The 16,996-nt window shown below is 36.6% G+C and overlaps 2 protein-coding genes and 1 long non-coding RNA gene across 5 annotated transcripts; 2 read left to right on the top strand and 1 right to left on the bottom strand.

Annotated features, from left to right (window-relative positions):
• Window positions 1–405: 405 nt before the first annotated feature.
• LOC306862349 (lysosome-associated membrane glycoprotein 1-like) lies at window positions 406–8,713 on the top strand. Of its 2 annotated transcripts, XR_013783556.1 has the most exons (7): window positions 406–770; window positions 3,919–4,436; window positions 4,589–4,708; window positions 5,339–5,408; window positions 6,286–6,456; window positions 7,870–8,110; window positions 8,148–8,713. XR_013783556.1 is itself a non-coding variant. In XM_079405113.1 (6 exons), the coding sequence occupies exons 1-6, from the start codon at window positions 725–727 to the stop codon at window positions 8,007–8,009; spliced, it is 1,065 nt and encodes a 354-aa protein (XP_079261239.1). In that variant the 5' UTR covers window positions 406–724; the 3' UTR covers window positions 8,010–8,713. The 2 variants fall into 2 exon arrangements, 1 of the variants encoding a protein (XP_079261239.1); XM_079405113.1 differs by having other exon boundaries at window positions 7,870–8,713.
• LOC306862642 lies at window positions 6,938–12,744 on the bottom strand. Its single transcript, XR_013783591.1, has 3 exons — window positions 12,670–12,744; window positions 12,511–12,569; window positions 6,938–8,859 (listed from the first exon to the last, which is right to left on the bottom strand). It is a non-coding gene; the product is annotated as an uncharacterized lncRNA (long non-coding RNA).
• On the top strand, window positions 10,172–16,936 carry LOC306862464 (uncharacterized protein). 2 transcript variants are annotated; one of them, XM_079405274.1, is made up of 7 exons: window positions 10,236–10,466; window positions 10,562–10,722; window positions 10,808–10,915; window positions 11,232–11,285; window positions 13,790–13,942; window positions 15,853–15,975; window positions 16,081–16,936. In XM_079405274.1, exons 1-7 carry the CDS (start codon window positions 10,460–10,462, stop codon window positions 16,117–16,119), a joined length of 645 nt encoding a protein of 214 aa, XP_079261400.1. In that variant the 5' UTR covers window positions 10,236–10,459; the 3' UTR covers window positions 16,120–16,936. The 2 variants fall into 2 exon arrangements, with proteins under 2 accessions (XP_079261399.1, XP_079261400.1); XM_079405273.1 differs by having other exon boundaries at window positions 10,172–10,466; window positions 15,853–16,731.
• Window positions 16,937–16,996: the final 60 nt, after the last annotated feature.

Consider the following 16,996-nt stretch of genomic DNA (forward strand, 5'->3'; position numbering starts at 1 on the left):
TGAAGAGAAGGTGTGAAATCAGCACATGACCCAGGTTTTGTTAAGGTTGCATTGGCTGATAGGGCTGTTGTCATAGACTTATATGACACCTAAACATATAATGCAATCTTTTAACATTGTAGAAGATGCACAATTTGCAGTCAGCCATGATGTATTTATTCTGCAGAACAAAAATATCCAGTAAAATTTGATCTTAACATGGCAGCATAGTTTAAGTGGCCGTTCCATGTGAAATAAAACCACTTTTATTAGTTTTATTTCATGGAAATGTTTATTAATCATATTTTTCTGAAGTGCATGATATGTAAAAGTTTTAATGAGTGGGGGAATAGTAGTGAAACAACTAATCTAAGTATGAAATCTTGTAAACAAGATTATCAGTTCATAGCCATCTGTTTCAAAGATGATTACCACGATAATAGTATTGTTCCAGCCAGAAATATAGATATAACAGTAACAAAATCCTAACATCTGATCATTTTCGCTTTCTGCAAATCTAACTCGGTCACTGTATTGAATTTCTGGGACGCTGAATGCCTCCCTAGAGTTGTGATTGGACACACACTCAAAGCGAGTGTGGAAAAGTTTACTTCACTTCAACAGTGGTTTCGTTTCAGGAGAATAAGTGCAGTGTGTGACAGGCTTTCAACGCCAGATACTTGCGCCGCTTTACAGCTCACATCCAGCCAGTTTTTGTGTCAGGTACATCGGAATAAGGGCGAAAATGAAATACGGATTATTACTGATAGCAATTTTCATTGCTGCAACAGGTAAAGTAGATTATTTTATACCAATACTCGATCTGAAACATGCTTTGTACATCATTAATGAAATGCTGTGGTAGTTACGAAGCCTACTTTGACACCATCTGAAAATGCATTGAACTCTTAAAAACTTGTAAGATTAGCCTATTAAAGCAAAAAAAGGTGCAAAGCAATATAAAACTGACTGATTTCAGCAATAAGGAAGTGGTTGTAGCCTATTCCAACATATAATTGTAACCTCTGATTCCTATTTAAAATGTGACCTCAGGTTTTACTCATGAAAACGATTTTTAAATAAAATTAGAGATTTATAATTTGCCTGCATAGGGCTAGCTACTTTTCGGGAAATACCGTAGTTTCGATTCTATGCTCGACTTGAATAGAAGGTCGTTATAACAAAACGCTGGTAAAACAACACTTTAGCGTCCACAGACGCGAATGAAGCGTTAAGCGCGAGTGATTTACATGTTAAGTCAATGCAAAGACGCGATTAAACATCCTGCGGCGCGAATTGAGCGTTTCGGGCGTTTGACGCATAAAATATAATTTGTTTTGGGTAAATCTAACAGGTAATCTTTGGTCTATCGTACAGCTCCGGATATCCGGGTAGCTTTGGGACATACTACACATTTAATTTAACTTCCTACCAGCGGCGTAATTTTGCTTTGAAAAGTGGTGGGGACACCGCACAACTCGTTTAGCTATTTGTTTATTTAATAACCGAATTTACTTGGGGACTGAGTTCAGAGTTGGAAATGCACTTAATTTTCACTTTGTTGTACACATGCATCACATTCACAAATATGTCTATAAACGTCCGAATAAGCAAAACGTAACATTCACGTGAATGTTACGTTTCGCTTATCACAACACATCCAGGGTAGCTAATATCAATCAAAATACGCAAGATAAATATGGTGAACTTACCATTTCATGGTCAGCTCAGCTGCAGCATATTCATTAATTGCACAATTGTGTGTGTGTGTGTGTGTGTGTGTGTGTGTGTGTATTACGATTCATTCTACTTTGAATTACTTGCATATTTTCTAATCAACATTATGTCAAGAGTCAAGACAAGCCCACAAAATGTTTCCTCATCCAATCAAATAATTTAACCAATCCTGAACTACGCAAAACATTGTGTAAAACATGAATGAGAGTTAATTTGTGTTTAAAATGGTTAAACTACCTTTATTAATTAAATAATTATATAAATGAAATTGTTTTAACGAATCTTTTTTTATGACGTTTTTATAAAAGCTCTATTTTTTCCTCCCCCACCCCACATGTAAAGGCTAGTTAACGGTAAATGTTGCTACCTATAGCATAAATGTTAAAACATCAACAAAATGTCCAAAAGAAAGTGTGGAAGTGATATAAGAAGCTTTTTAGTGAAGCAGCCACGCACAGTAAGTTACTTTGCTTAACACGAAAACATATTATATTTAACTTACGTGAATATAGACATACTGTCGCTAATCATGTTTTCTGGCGGCCACTGGAGCGCGCTGTGATTTAATACAAAACTGAATTAAAGGACTATGAACTAAAGACTTGTATACTTTTTGTTTTAATTGTGAAAATCCCAGTCATAACATAGAATCTTCTCAAAACTCTCAAATAAAATATTTAAACCTTGAAACAGTATCCAAACAATACGAACATCGTAAAAAGAAAGGTACAGGATCTGCAGACTAATTATAGGGAAAGGAAACTACATATCCCATGACGCATATCGCGTATCTCGCGATAGTTTCACAACGAGACTTAATATTCATCTTTGAGGACGTTGAAAAGCTTCTGATCGGCGGAAAAATGTGTTAAATGAATGAATTAGATTATGAAGAGTGTCGATTTGTAGATGGTGCTTTTCCTTTAATATATACCTTACGCAATCTATTTTTCAGTTACTTTTTAAAAGTGGTGGGGACAATATCGAGCCTGGTAAAAAGTGGTGGGGACATGTCCCACCCGTCCCACCCGTAAATTACGCCTATGCTTCCTACCGTATTAGAGAGAAAATAAGTAGCTGGATGATCTGCCAGTCGCGGGTCTTTCATGCGGAGAACTCTGCTCATATTTTCTGCATAATGATGCATTTAAAAGTTAACTACCAAATGGATCTTTATAAAAGTTCACATTGCTGCTGCAGATTAAATATAACACGGATAACAATAAATACATATTTTTTACCAGGTTAAATGTTGATTATTAGTAACTCAAACCCCTTTTTACAAACCTAGCTCTCTACCTAACCATGATTGCTCGCATCCACCATGTTTGTAGTTTTTCTAACGCGTTTTATACGTGTTTGTAATTCTGGACCGAATCATTCCCAAAGCGCAATGGATTGTGGGCAATTTTAGCCATTAGAGTGTGCACGGATCCACACTTCAAAAATCGTCCTGAAATAGTAGACCATCCGGGGACTTTTGGCATACTCTTTTCAACATACTAGGCTTTGGGACACACTTATTGTAATCTCACATACTGTTTAGGATGGACAGTATGAACACTGGGACGCAGGGATCGTACCATAGAGACATAGTACCATACTTAAGTAGCTAATCTTTCAGGTTCCTCACAGTTCAGTGCAATTTAGTAATCTTTCAGTACTATTGTATATAACTTATTTTTTATTGTATATATTTTCTCTTGCTCCTCTTAATATTTAAAATGGACAAGTGCAGTTCACAAGTGTGCACAAGCGTACTATTTGTCTGGTGAACCTGCAAAACTTTCCCTAAACCAATGAGAGTGTCAGTCACATTGTCAGCACTTATATTTCTTTTATGCGGCTCATCTAACGATCAGATATCACGTGAAATCGGCTTAAGTGAATTATCACATTTCCCTGTTGGGAAATTTTGACGTGTACACTTGTGACAGCGCGCTAGGGAGGAAGTGAAATAGCACTCAATGTGCAGAACAGATAGACGCTCTGTGCATAGTCTATTTTTCTTTTTTCTTCACAAATACGTTTACCTAGTAATTTATTTTTTTATAAAGGTAATTTTTGTTGAGCTTTTTTAGTATTATTATTAAAAGCAGAATCATTTTCTAATTGAGGATTTCACTGAAGGTTTTGTCAGATTTAGCTCCCATTTGGAAACAAATTTCTTCTTACATTCTCTGTCTGCATCTTTCTCCTCAGCTCTCACCTCAGCTTATGTGGCCCACGGTGCAACCCCAACAACCATCAATCTGAACAAACCAACCCCCAGCCCGAACACGACTACTCACAGCCCGAACACAACTACTCACAGCCCGAACACGACTACTCACAGCCCCAACACAACTACTCACAGCCCGAACACGACTACTCACAGCCCCAACACAACTACTCACAGTCCAAACACGACTACTCACAGCCCGAACACGACTACTCACAGCCCGAACACAACAACTCACAGCCCCAACACGACTACTCACAGCCCGAACACAACAACTCACAGTCCAAACACGACTACTCACAGCCCGAACACAACAACTCACAGTCCAAACACGACTACTCACAGCCCCAACACAACAACTTCTGCACCCACTACTACATCAATACCAGTGCCAACACCATCCACCAACATGACGGGGGGGAAATATAATGTTAGTGATGAAAAAGGCACATGTATCATGCTTGAGATGGCAATCGGGATCCGTGTGAACACCAGCCAGGTACAATGTTTTGTGTTGGTGTGACTGATCTATATTCAAATGTGATTCAGCTTATATCTAAATCACTTATATGTTTCACATTGTCACCTTGTTATTTTTCCATGTTCCATATAGATATTATCTGTTGTTCTGAAGCATTTCTGTCTCTCTAGGTTAATGGCACATTCATTGTTCAGCCAAGCAAAACTAAGGTCAGTGGAGAATGCTTGGCAAATGTAGCTACTATCATTCTCAGTTTCAACGAAGGTGGAATTTCGTTCAAATTTAACAAAGTAAGTCTGTTTATGGATTTTCAAAAATAGTCTATTCTAAACAATCTTCTCATGTATGATGAAATTTAATCAAAATGTTTATCAATGATGTGTTTCAAATGTGGTTAGTGGCAACAAAAGATTTAATACTCCATATCAAACTTTTTTAAATTTAGAAGTTTCTTTTAGCATTGCAGTTAGTCTGTATCAGGCTAGTGGTCTTTATTGGTAAAAGGCATGTATCTTTCAATACAACCTGAGTTTGTGTGGTCTGAAAAACAGAACTCTGAGGCACTTTAAGAGGAAGTATAAAAGACTACATGATTTATTTTCTGTCTGGTATAAACCTGAGCCGCCTCCCAGCAACAAATTAACCGACAGGCTCACAGGGAGACACCAGGTGTTCTCAGCAGACTGATTGTGATACACATCATATCAGCATGCTGCAGTTACGTAGATAATGTTTGCTACTCATTAAGGATCAGGTTTGTTCATTATTTTGTTGTGCACCTTGACTAACTGATTCATGTTCAGGCTTTCAAATATTTATTTGTTTTCAATATAGTTTGATGGATTTGTGATACATTATGGTTTTTATTCTGTTGCATTTATTTTGGGTTACCATTAAAATAATCTTTTTTTTCTGACTAGAATGAGGCAACGAAAAAGGTCTTTGTCGAGTATGTTGAATACAACTTGACCTATGCTTTCCAAAGAGGAGGTAAATATCATATTTGACTATTGCAATTGTCCTAGTAAATCTCCCACAACAACACACATTTTCAGTTTTCTGCAGTTTATTCCTGATTTTTGACTTTTATCTGTATAGTTAAATAAAGAGTGTATCTAAATAAAGAGGTTACATTTTAGTATTGGTCTATTTTAACTGTAATACGTTATATATATATTCTTTTACTTATTTATTCAAAAATCTACTGAAGACCGATTTCTTACTTCAGAAACTTTTTAAAATAAATAATAGCTAAGCCTCAGTAAAACAAACACTAGGCCATGCAGGTCAACCAGTTTAGCAACAATAAATGTGACATTCTGCCAAGAAAGAATAAGGAAGTATTAGTGTTATTTTTGGTTACAGTAAAAAAAACATCACTGTACAAAAAAAAAAAAAGTTCATGCGTGTACATGCATTTCATTTTGAATTTTAAAACAATAACTTTAAGACTGTGCATAAGAACTCATTCATATTGAATTTTTATGTCTGTGTGAATGAAATGAGTGCTAATAGATGCGTTTTGACTATAATTATGAAAAAAGTAAAAAAGTAAAGTAAAGTCGTGACGTATTGTCAAGTATGGTGACCCATACTCGAAATTGGTGCTCTGCGTTTAACCCATCCAAGTGCACACACACAGCAGTGAGTAGTGAACAAATGCACACACACACACACACACACCGTGAACACACACCCGGAGCAGTGGGCAGCCATGCTGCAGCGCCCGGGGAGCAGTTTTATGACTATTATTATCACAATTAAGTTTGTGGAATTAGGAACAATGAGAGACTTGGTTAATGTTTTTATCATTTTGTGCACATCCATGCCAACACTGATCAAATCATTTTTACTTTTGTCAACAAAGTGTTAAGAAATTACACAGGGAAGAACACGTCTCTTGAGCTGTTTTCTGTGGATCTGGGTCACTCTTACTCCTGCAAGGCTGAGAAGGTGAACATGGGGGGTGGTGTGAGTCTGGATCTGACCGAATACAGGTTTCAGGCCTTCGATATCAAAAACAATGTATTCGGACCACGTAAGTATAGAGTGATGACACTTCATTATCTTAAAGCACTCCATCCTTGTATTGGATAACAGTAACTTCTACTTTATGTTATAAGCTTACAAGTTATGTTGCTATTGAACTCGACTCCTTGCATTTTAATGTAGTGCTGTCAAACATAGCATTTGACTCAAATACATACATGCATGTGTTTGTATTTATATATACATAATAAATATACACAGTACACACTCATATATTATGTAAACAAATACTTTTATTTTTTATTTAATCACGATTAATCGTTTGACAGCACTATTTTTATGCTGTATATCTTATGCCCTAGATACTTGTTTACAAAGATCGTAGCAAAAGTTCCATGGCAATGCTGAAGAGCTGGTTAGACCAGCCAGATGACTCTAAACAAATGGTACCAAGGAGTTGTCTGCCTGTTATTAAGTCCAAAGGCCACCTATTAACTAATGCAGATCTTATTCCCAGCATGTTTTTTTTTAATGAAAGTCTGCTACTTTTTAATTAAACTCTTATTAGTTTTTTTTTTTTAATATTTGACACGATTTGTTAGTTCTAAAATTCGTGTAAATGAAAATATTATCTTCAACACATCTGAAAATGAGCAGTTGTTACTGACCACCTGTGTATTGTCTATATCTGTTGTGTATCTATTCAAATATTGCAATTTAAGGTTGGAATACACTGCACAGCTTATGCCCCATTTTGCAATCTTGACGAGTCAATGCTAGCTGCCGAAAGTCACAGCCATTATGAAGGATATGGACAGACTGCACAGAAATACATGCGGTGTATGATGGCAAATGCTACTATTCCATCCAATTCAGAGGATATCAAACATGTTTGATACTGTATTTTGAGCTTATTTTAGAACACATACACTGTATAGTAGATACTGCATTTGTTTTAAAACTTGCTTCGCGACCGTTTAGACAAACTGCATCCGCCATGTTGTTGCTGTCATGTGTCCTATTACATTGTCATTTGCATCGCTACACTGCCATTCACAAATCCACATCTGTGGCCTAATTCGCCAGTAAAGTGTCCATCAGATGCACTTCTCAGAATCTCACCAGAAGTACTGGTTCATCAATGTACTTTTTGCATACTGTTTTATGAATACTGTGAATTTAAAAATACTACTCGGCTCACATACTGTTTTTCACCTAGTATATTGTATGGAAGTGAGCATATTCAGACACAGGGATATTGTTTTCATTTGTCATGCTTCATCTCCAAGCAATGATGCACATTTAAGCATTTACAAAGTCAGTAAGCCTATGATGCCTAGTGTTTTAAAATCTGTTCAGATTTGAAAAGTCGTGTAGCGTATACAACTACAGTATTGACTTCATTTTAATTTCTTACAATGGATTACAAGTTCATTGTGCTCTGTTTGTGTTTGTACAACAGCTGAACTATGCAAGGCTGATCAACCTGACTACCGCGTTCCCATCGCCGTGGGCATAATCCTCATCATACTCATCATCATTGTAGTCATTGCTTACCTCATCAGCAGGAAACGGAGGACTAATGGGTACCAGTCACTATAGAGGCCTACAACTCGTGATTTATGAGAATACCAGAAATTCCAGTTTATAGGAATCTTAATGCTGTTATGTATTTCTTAAGTGAATGTAAGTTACTTATATATGTACAGTGTTATAACTATACAATGTTATATTGTATAGTTATAACATTGTTTACAATGTTTACTATGCAGGGACAGTATGCCACATCCTAACAGAAGTTGAAGTTGCCATCACTATAAGATCATTATACAACCAGATAAACAATTGGCTTAGTACATGCCTTATTTAGCCTGCATTTGTATACTAATTACCTTTTTTAAAGAGCCTAACCTAATACTGACATTACAAACAATCTATTGTTGATCCATCTTAAGAGTAAGTGCTCTTCTCTATAAGTGCTCTTCACTGTCTGTCACAATGCATTTTCTGTGATATAGGCTGATAAGCCATTGTTAATCTGATAAATGTGTACAGTGCCTCATTCTTTCCTAAGAGGCCTTAAAACCTATAAAAGGGAATTTAGTTGCTTACATTGTGTAGTTAATAATAGAAAGGATTTTAAAAGCACTTGCGTCTGTTGTGCATTGTTCTGTTTTTTCTTTTTAAACCTGAAGAGCTTTACTATACTGTTTTATGATCTGAAGCTGCATTTATACGCTGATTATTGGTAGTAATGTGTAATTTTGGTTACAAATAAAAAAAAATAGTTTGTCTTTCTCACCTTGGACAGTGTATGTTGTGTGTTATGTGAAAAGCAGTTCACTTGCATTAAATAAATTCATGTGGATTACCTTGTGTGTCAGTGGAAGTTTTTTTGTTCGCATGACCGAGTTCACATGAGTTCTGTGGTGTTGACCTGGAACGAGCGCTCCTGATAAGAGAAAAACACAAGCACTATTTTTGTCAGTGTGTTAAATGGAAACAATGCAAAAGCAGAAGAACAGGATTTTAGAAGATAAATGATTGATTTCACCTATCAATAAATATAAGTGAAATTTATTAGTACATAAACTAACTTTTAAGCCATTTATAATCATATTATTTGTTGTTATGAAGAATTGCACGAAATTTGAATTTCCGTAGACGGGATTTATTTTAATGATATTCTAATGGGCTGCTTTGTGATGTCACAACACCCGGAAAACAAGGCTGTAGTCCAAATGAGCCATTTGTTGTAGTTCTTGAAAAGGGATTTTTTGAAAACAAAACATCTCCATTTGGAGTAGACTTTGAGATTTGTAACTTTGTAGATCTTTTTTATGCCCAAATATATACACTACACACCAGACTAAAATTCAAAAAGTTAAAAAGCATAATAGGACCCCTTTAGCTTGTTGCTAGAAGCCACATTGTGTGACAGTAAAGGTCATCTGTACATTGATGTCTCAAATGCAGCCACTATTAACCTTATTTTGCAAGTTACAAATCACCAGGCCTGCTTATATGTTAAAAATTAAGTGGAGTTGTCATATGTCATGATATTTAGATTTTTTTTAATCCAATACCATTTGATTGCACATTTACTTATTGATTAAACTTAGTGTAGAATAAAAGTTAGCAAGGTTTTCTTATTTTAGTATGGTTACTCACAAAAAATAAATAAATTAATAATAATGAATTAAATTGAATTAAATAAATAAAAAACAGACAAAAAGCAACATAGATAAAAATCACCCTAAAATATGTTTTTGATTTTTGAATGATATACTATTGAGAGCATCAAATTTACATGCAATAGAGGAGTGGTTACTTTGGGAAATTTGAAACCAGCGTAGGTCAGGAAAAACACAGTAGTGGACGTAGTGAAAAAATAAAGAGAGGAACTACGCCTTCTTTGTCTCATCTCATTTAGACTACCCTAATGGTTAGAGAGTCGGACTCGTAATCGAAAGGTTGCGGGTTCGAGTCCCCGGCCGGCAGGGATTGTAGGTGGGGGGAGTGAATGTACAGCGCTCTCTCCACCCTCAATACCACGACTGAGGTGCCCTTGAGCAAGGCACTGAACCCCCAACTGCTCCCCGGGCGCTGCAGCACTGGCTGCCCACTGCTCCGGGTGTGTGTTCACGGTGTGTGTGTGTGTGTGTGCATTTGTTCACTACTCACTGCTGTGTGTGTGCACTTGGATGGGTTAAAGGCAGAGCACCAATTTCGAGTATGGGTCACCATACTTGACAATACGTCACGACTTTTTTTTTTATATACAGACCGTAAAGTTGTCTCTCTCTTTCAAAAACCTTCTATTTTCTTAGAAGAAGAAGTATTGAGGATAAACGCACTGTCAAAGGCGTCTGTGGTTTCAAGTTCAGCCTTTCCAGCTGTAATGTCGAAAGACTGCAGGAATTGTTCATGCTCCAGATGGGAGAGGGGCGGGCACATTCCGATAACCCCACAACGGAGCATTTTTTAGGGATTTTGGCCGCAATACAATAGCGATTGTTTTGAAGGCGTACACTGAAGACCAGCAGAAGAAAATGACCAGTAAGATATCTTATAATGTGTCTTTTATAGATTGGTATTTGTACCAACCGAGCCAGAACTGATGCAAAACTTCTGACGATGTTTTATATGCACAGGCGAACCCGAGGAGCCCGAGGTTTCTGGCGATGGTTCGTCTGTTCCTGGAGCCCAGAGCGCGAGCGGCTCGGCCGAGGCGGGGACCTTACTGGAAGTTACTTTCCAGAGGAACCCCCGTCAAAAATACAAGTACCTCGAGGCAGAACCAAAGATTTTAGGGGTACACGTGAAGTTGATATCGAATGAGAATGCAATGTAGTCTCAAACACATCTACTGAGGGATCTTTTTTTTGTCTCATCCGCAGGTGACAGAGATCGCGCTGACTGTCTTCTTCGTTGTTTGCAGAATACCGTTTTATATAGGACTATCTGAACTGATTTTAAATAGCTTCATGCTGGCGTTTTCATGTGTTGTAAGTTTATATATGTTTTTACTGTAATATGTTTGAACTGTATATGTAAATATTTTCATATTGCTTGATCTTAAACAAGGGTGATTTTGTTAGCTGGTTAACATGCATGCATGTTATATATATATAAAATTTAAATATTTAATGTAATTTGTATGCAATAATAATATGTAATGTAGTATTTATTAATTTTATATTTATAGGTATAATTTCTGATAGTATAAATGTTACAGCATTCCAGCTTTTTGATTTGGTATTGGTGTAGAGGTCTACAAAAATATCCTTCAATATGATTTACTACTATGCTTCCTTTAAATAGGGCATTATCTCTGGCAGTGTGGCCATAGCAGCACAGAAACTTCACTTGCCAACAGTAAGTTTTTAAGAGCCCAAACTACTAACCATGGGGAAAATCGGTAATCGTTCCATCCCTCACTCTTAGAAGAAAAGGTTCTATCAGGCGCTACATATTTGGAACCTCTAAAAGGTTCTATATAGATCCCTTTTTAAGGGTTCAATCAAAAGAACCATTTAAGGTTCTTCGTAACCAGAAAAAAGGTAGAACCCTTTAGGGGTTCCCATTATGGGATCATTCTTTGGATTTAATTTTAGTTTTGTTTTAATTCAATTTTAAGGCTTAAACAGCTCATAACTAATTTATCACTAGAAAAAAAACTGAAATATCCATAAGCATAACACATCAAGGTTTTGTGTGATCATTTAAGACATTTTTATTAGCATTTACTGTGACAAGCAATATATAACACAGCAATTCATAGTGCAACAGTTACAGAGATTAACATAAATCCATGTTTATTTATTCATACTTTTTAAAATAATTTTTACCTGTCTAAATAGCACTCCGTTTTAGAAATGTTTTTTCAACCCCCTCCACCTTACTCACTCATGTCAGTCACAAATATGTTGATTGCTAAGAAACCACAAAAAACAACTGAATGGAATGTTAACTTGCACAAATAGAGTTAACTTGCAAGATTTATTTTTTTTAAATAAATACACAAGTAAAATTAGAACGTGAAAAGTTTGTCATCAAATAGTACCGGTATATTAATGACACTCTTATTTTGCATCTCACCACCAGGTCATTACCCTTTACCATAAATAAATGACAAGTATTTACTCCACATTCTCCTATAAACCAAGTAGTCTGACTTTTTTTTTTTGTATGCTGCAACTTTCGAGAATCGAGAAACGGCAAGCAGGCACAACTGACTCGGGGAGCTGGAAGATCAGGCAGCGAGCACGACAGGACATGAACAACAACGATCTGACAACAAACACCCAGAACGCTAGCCAGATAAAGGCAGTGCAGACGAGCTACACCTGTGACCGCTCTGATTACCTCGTCAGGCGCGCAGTAATTAGCCAATGCTGACAAGCGGACACAAACACACACACAGAAATAAGCACATGGATCCATGAACCGTGGCCGTTATGTAACGTTATAGGTCCAATACAATCTACAGGGCAAAATAAAAAACGTTAGACTATATCATGAACTCTCGCCAGCATTATTAATCAATTCACAACAGTTTTTAATCAAGATACTTTAGGGATTCATGTTAAAAATGACAAACCTCCCGGTGGAGAATTGCGCAGGCCTGGACAACGCGATAAACCACCTTTCTTCTTCTAGCTTCTTGAAATAAACGTGTAGCGTTAGTCTAACTAAAAATGACAAGGGTTTAGGTAAAAGTAATTAAAATAAGCTCAAATTAATTAATTTTCTCATTTACCAATGCAACCATCGTTCTCCTGAGCGCTGAGCGCACCGTTGAAGTTTAAACAGCGGCGCTCGCGCGCTTTTAAGTGGTCACTCTCGCGAGAGGCGCGCGACTGAAATGCGCCGCTGTGCAGACGGGACAAAACTGATCAGCGCATAGATACATGTTCAAGTTGTTTGCCGTTTATGTCAAAGATCATTTTATGCATCTGTTTGGAGGGATGAGTTAGAAGAAAAGCCTTTTAGAATCTAAATGAAACACTGAAGCTCATATGAGCATGTTGCTTGTCAATAAAAGAGCTGCACGGCATCTTACATGACATGATAACTAGAACTTTCAATCAAAGCGATTTACAAATGAGGACATAAGAAGCCATCAAAACGAGCAGCTATCGTCAGATCATCAGGATGGAATGAGAGGTAGAGTTGAGTGTCATCAGCATAGCAGTGATATGAAAAGCCATGTTTGAGAATGACAGAACCTAGTGATGCCATGTAGACAGAAAAGAGAAGTGGTCCAAGAACTGAGCCCTGTGGCACCCCAGTAGCTAGATGTTGCGACTTGGATACCTCACCTCTCCAAGATACTTTGAAGGACCTATCAGAGAGGTAAGACTCAAACCACTGGATTGTGGTTCTTGAGATGCCCTTTCTCAATAGGGTTGACAAGAGGTTTGTTGGTATAATAATAAGTTGATTCAGTGCAGATGTACATTTTTAAGTTTATTTTAAGTTTTAGTTTTCTTTGGAATAAAGGTGTGTCAAAGTAAAATTTAAGTAAAAGCACAAATATAATGTAGTATAATAATTTTAAATAGCCTAATGTTTAAAAATACCTAAAGCATAGTTTAGCCCAAAGAACCCTTTTGTGCCAAAAAGGGTTCTTTTGTCTTATATAGAACCTTTTTGGCATAAAGGGTTCTTTGGAGTTGAGTATAGAACCCTAGAGTTCTATATAGAACCCAAAAGAACCTTTTTTTCTAAGAGTGCTGATCACAGCAAAAATTATTAGAAATATGAACCATTTATGCTAGTTATGCACTATATGCAGAATGTATCCAGTGAATTTCACTGAAGAGGCACTTAGAAATAAGCATTCCTGAGTGTGTGTTTGTCGTTTTATTTCTCAACAGCTCAAGGCTTGTTTGGGAATGCAGGTGGTCACATGTATGGCATATTCCTTCTGTCTTCTGGGAACATTTGTTGATCCATATTCAAACATCATTAGCTGCTGGCATTACTATAATGGCAGTGAGACAACACATGACACATGTATACAATTAGAGGTAAGCAAACCATTTTAAATAGACAACTTTGATGTTATTAGTATCACTGTACGCTGTTCACATGCAAATCGCTCTGCTGTATGTATATACAGTGCCCTCAACTAATATTGGCACCCTTAGTAAATATAAGCAAAGGTGGCTGTGAAAATAAATTTGCATCTTTCATTAAAAAAATTCACAAAAATTCTAGCAATTGAAAGTGGGGAGAATATGTCATGATGAAATGTTGTTTTTCCAACGAATGTTGGCCACAATTATTGGCACCCCTAGAAATTATTATGAGTAAAATATTTCTGAAGTATATTGTCATTCATATTTACATGTTTTAGCACACCAATCTGACTAGGAGGAACAGGAATATTGCTGTTCCACATGATTATAAATATGAGGAACACAAAGGCCAAATCCCCATAATAATCCATCACAAGGAGTAAAACCAAAGAATAAAGTTCTGATGTGCAGAACAAGATTGTTGAACTTCACAAAATAGAAAGTGGCCGTAAGAAAAGAGCTAAAGCATTGAAAATCCCCATTTCCACCATCAGGGTAATAATTAAGAGGTTCCAATCAACTAAAGATGTTACAAATCGGCCTGGAAGAGGATGTGCGCCTATATCGTCCTAATGCACGGTGAGGAGGAGAGTTTGAGTGGCCAAAGACTCTCCAAGGATCACAGATGGAGAATTGCAGAGATCTTGGGTCAGAAAGCCCATTAAAAAAAAATAATAAAAAATTAAACACCCCCTACTGCTCAGGAGGGTTTTCAAGAAAAATTCTCCTGGCTCATCAGCATATTCAGTTGTCAGACACGACTGGAACTTCAAATGACAATGGCTTCTATGGTCAAATGAAACTAAAAAAGAGCTTTTTGCCAGCAAACCCACCAGATGGGTTTAGTACAAACAGGGATAAAAAGTACCCCATACTCACGGTTAAATATACTGCTGGATCTTTAATGTTGTGGGCCTGTTTTTCTGCCAGAGGTCCTGGACGTCTTGTTCAGATGCATGGCATCATGGATTCTATCAAATACCAACAGATAAAAAATCTAAACCTGACTGCCTCTGTTAGAAATCTTATAATGTTTGGATCTTCTATCAGGACAATAATCCAAAACAAACATCAAAATCAACACAAAAATGGGTCACTTAGCACAAAATGAGAAAACATTTATTTCACAATGTGATTTTCACCCCACTTTCAATTGTTTTTCCTCGATATGTTAGAATTTTGTGAATTTTTTTAATGAAAGATCAAAAGGATAAACAATGCAGATTTATTTTCACAGCCTCCTGTGCTCATATTTACCAAGAGTGGCAATATTAGTGGAGGGCACTGTATTTGTTTGTGTGTGTGTGTATGTATACTGTATATACACAGCAGCAAGTGAACAGTCAGTTCTTGAATTTCATGCATTGGAATCAGGAATAATGGGCAAATGAAAAGATGTGACTTAGACAAGGGCCAAATAGTGATTGTTAGACAAATGGGTCAGAGCATCTCCAAAACGGCAACTGGTGTGGGGTGTTTCCTGGTATGTAGTTGTTACCTACCAAAAGTGGTGCCAGGAAGGACAACCGGTAAACTGATGTCAGGATCATGAATGCCCAAGACCCCTTTGTAGAAAGCTAGCCTGTCTGGTCCAATATCACAGGAGAGCTATTGTAGCTAAAAATGCTGCTAAACTAAAAGCTGGTTGCAGTTTAGTTCCGGTCAGAGTACCCACGATGACCCCTGTCCTCTTTTAGCAGGATAACGCATCCTGACACACTGCAAAATTTGTTTAGGAATGGTTTGAGAAACACAAAGACAAAGTCAATCACAAGGGATTATATGATATTAGACAGGTGGTTTTAATGTTGTGGCTGATCAGTGGATATTTATATATTGTTTATCCTCTTTACCTACAGAATGAACTTCATCTACTGTATGCAATAGATCAGTTCACGGAGGTGACTCAGATTGTCCTCTCTGTCACAATAGCTGCATACTGCTGCAAGGTGATTCCTTGCTGCACTCCCAGATCTCATGTGGTAAGCAATGCTCATTTCATATATCTGTCGATGCTGGTGAGCGGTATGAATGATGTACAGTATTATGCACCGTTCTCGACTGTAAACCGTTTCTGTCTTTTTCAGCCAGTCATCGTTATGACGCCACCCACAGATACGCAATGAAAGTGAGAGGGTGTGCATCTAAAAAGACTAATAATACTAATAAAACTCAATCTTACAACACATTATTAGATACTAGTACATTATACAATAGTCAAACATATCACTAATATTTCTCTATACAAATATTTTGAGAGCATTAAAACATCTAGTCTTTTAAAAGTTTTTTAATGGTCTTTTAACAATGTGCAGACCTATTTCTGAATGAACATAAATGTGTATAATTTCCAGTATGAATTAATATCTAAATCAGTTTACAATACAACATATAAAACTTAAAAATAGCCTTTTACAGAGCACATACTGTATGTTCTAATTCATATACTGAATCCATTGTGTATGGACATTGTCAATGCTCAAATTAAAAGTTATTAAAATTGAGTAAACAAATGTAATAAAGCAATAAAAATAAAATAAAGACAATTTTTTCAGCATATTATTTAGCTTCTTTGAAGGGGTATTCCACCCAAAAATGAAAAGTCAGGCTTCATTTACTTGCCGTCATGTCATTCCAAACCTTGATTCTTTCATCTGTGGAACTAAAAAGATATTATGAAGAATGTTGGGAACCCAACTAACTTGGAGCCCATTGACTTCTATTGTACGATGTAGACCAAAAAAAAAATAGCTTGGAACAACATGTTTCAAAACTGTATGACACTGAACCTCATACAGGTGTGCGCATTACGACAGAATTCTCATTTTGATGTGGAATATTACTTTAAGCCAATGTGAAAACATAACAGCAATGCTATTAATGTATCAGTGGCAATATATTTTTGCATTGAACTTCAACAAATAAAGTTCACATTCAGCCACTGACCTGATGTCCAAATTGTATATGCACTTTCTAAATAAGCAAAGAACACAAATGAGTCTA

Source organism: Barbus barbus, assembly GCF_936440315.1.
Source record: "Barbus barbus genome assembly, chromosome: 1".
In the NCBI taxonomy this organism is placed as follows: Eukaryota; Metazoa; Chordata; class Actinopteri; order Cypriniformes; family Cyprinidae; genus Barbus; species Barbus barbus.

Bases quoted from the DNA above. Each gene is read 5' to 3' on its own strand.
- LOC306862464 (XM_079405273.1), top strand. The intron at 10,916-11,231 runs GTAAGTTTATAT...TCCTTTAAATAG, and splicing joins TGCTGGCGTTTTCATGTGTT to GGCATTATCTCTGGCAGTGT. The intron at 13,943-15,852 runs GTAAGCAAACCA...CTTTACCTACAG, and splicing joins ACACATGTATACAATTAGAG to AATGAACTTCATCTACTGTA.
- LOC306862349 (XM_079405113.1), top strand. From the start codon at position 725: ATGAAATACGGATTATTACTGATAGCAATTTTCATTGCTGCAACAG. The intron at 4,437-4,588 runs GTACAATGTTTT...CTGTCTCTCTAG, and splicing joins TCCGTGTGAACACCAGCCAG to GTTAATGGCACATTCATTGT. The intron at 4,709-5,338 runs GTAAGTCTGTTT...TTTTCTGACTAG, and splicing joins TTTCGTTCAAATTTAACAAA to AATGAGGCAACGAAAAAGGT.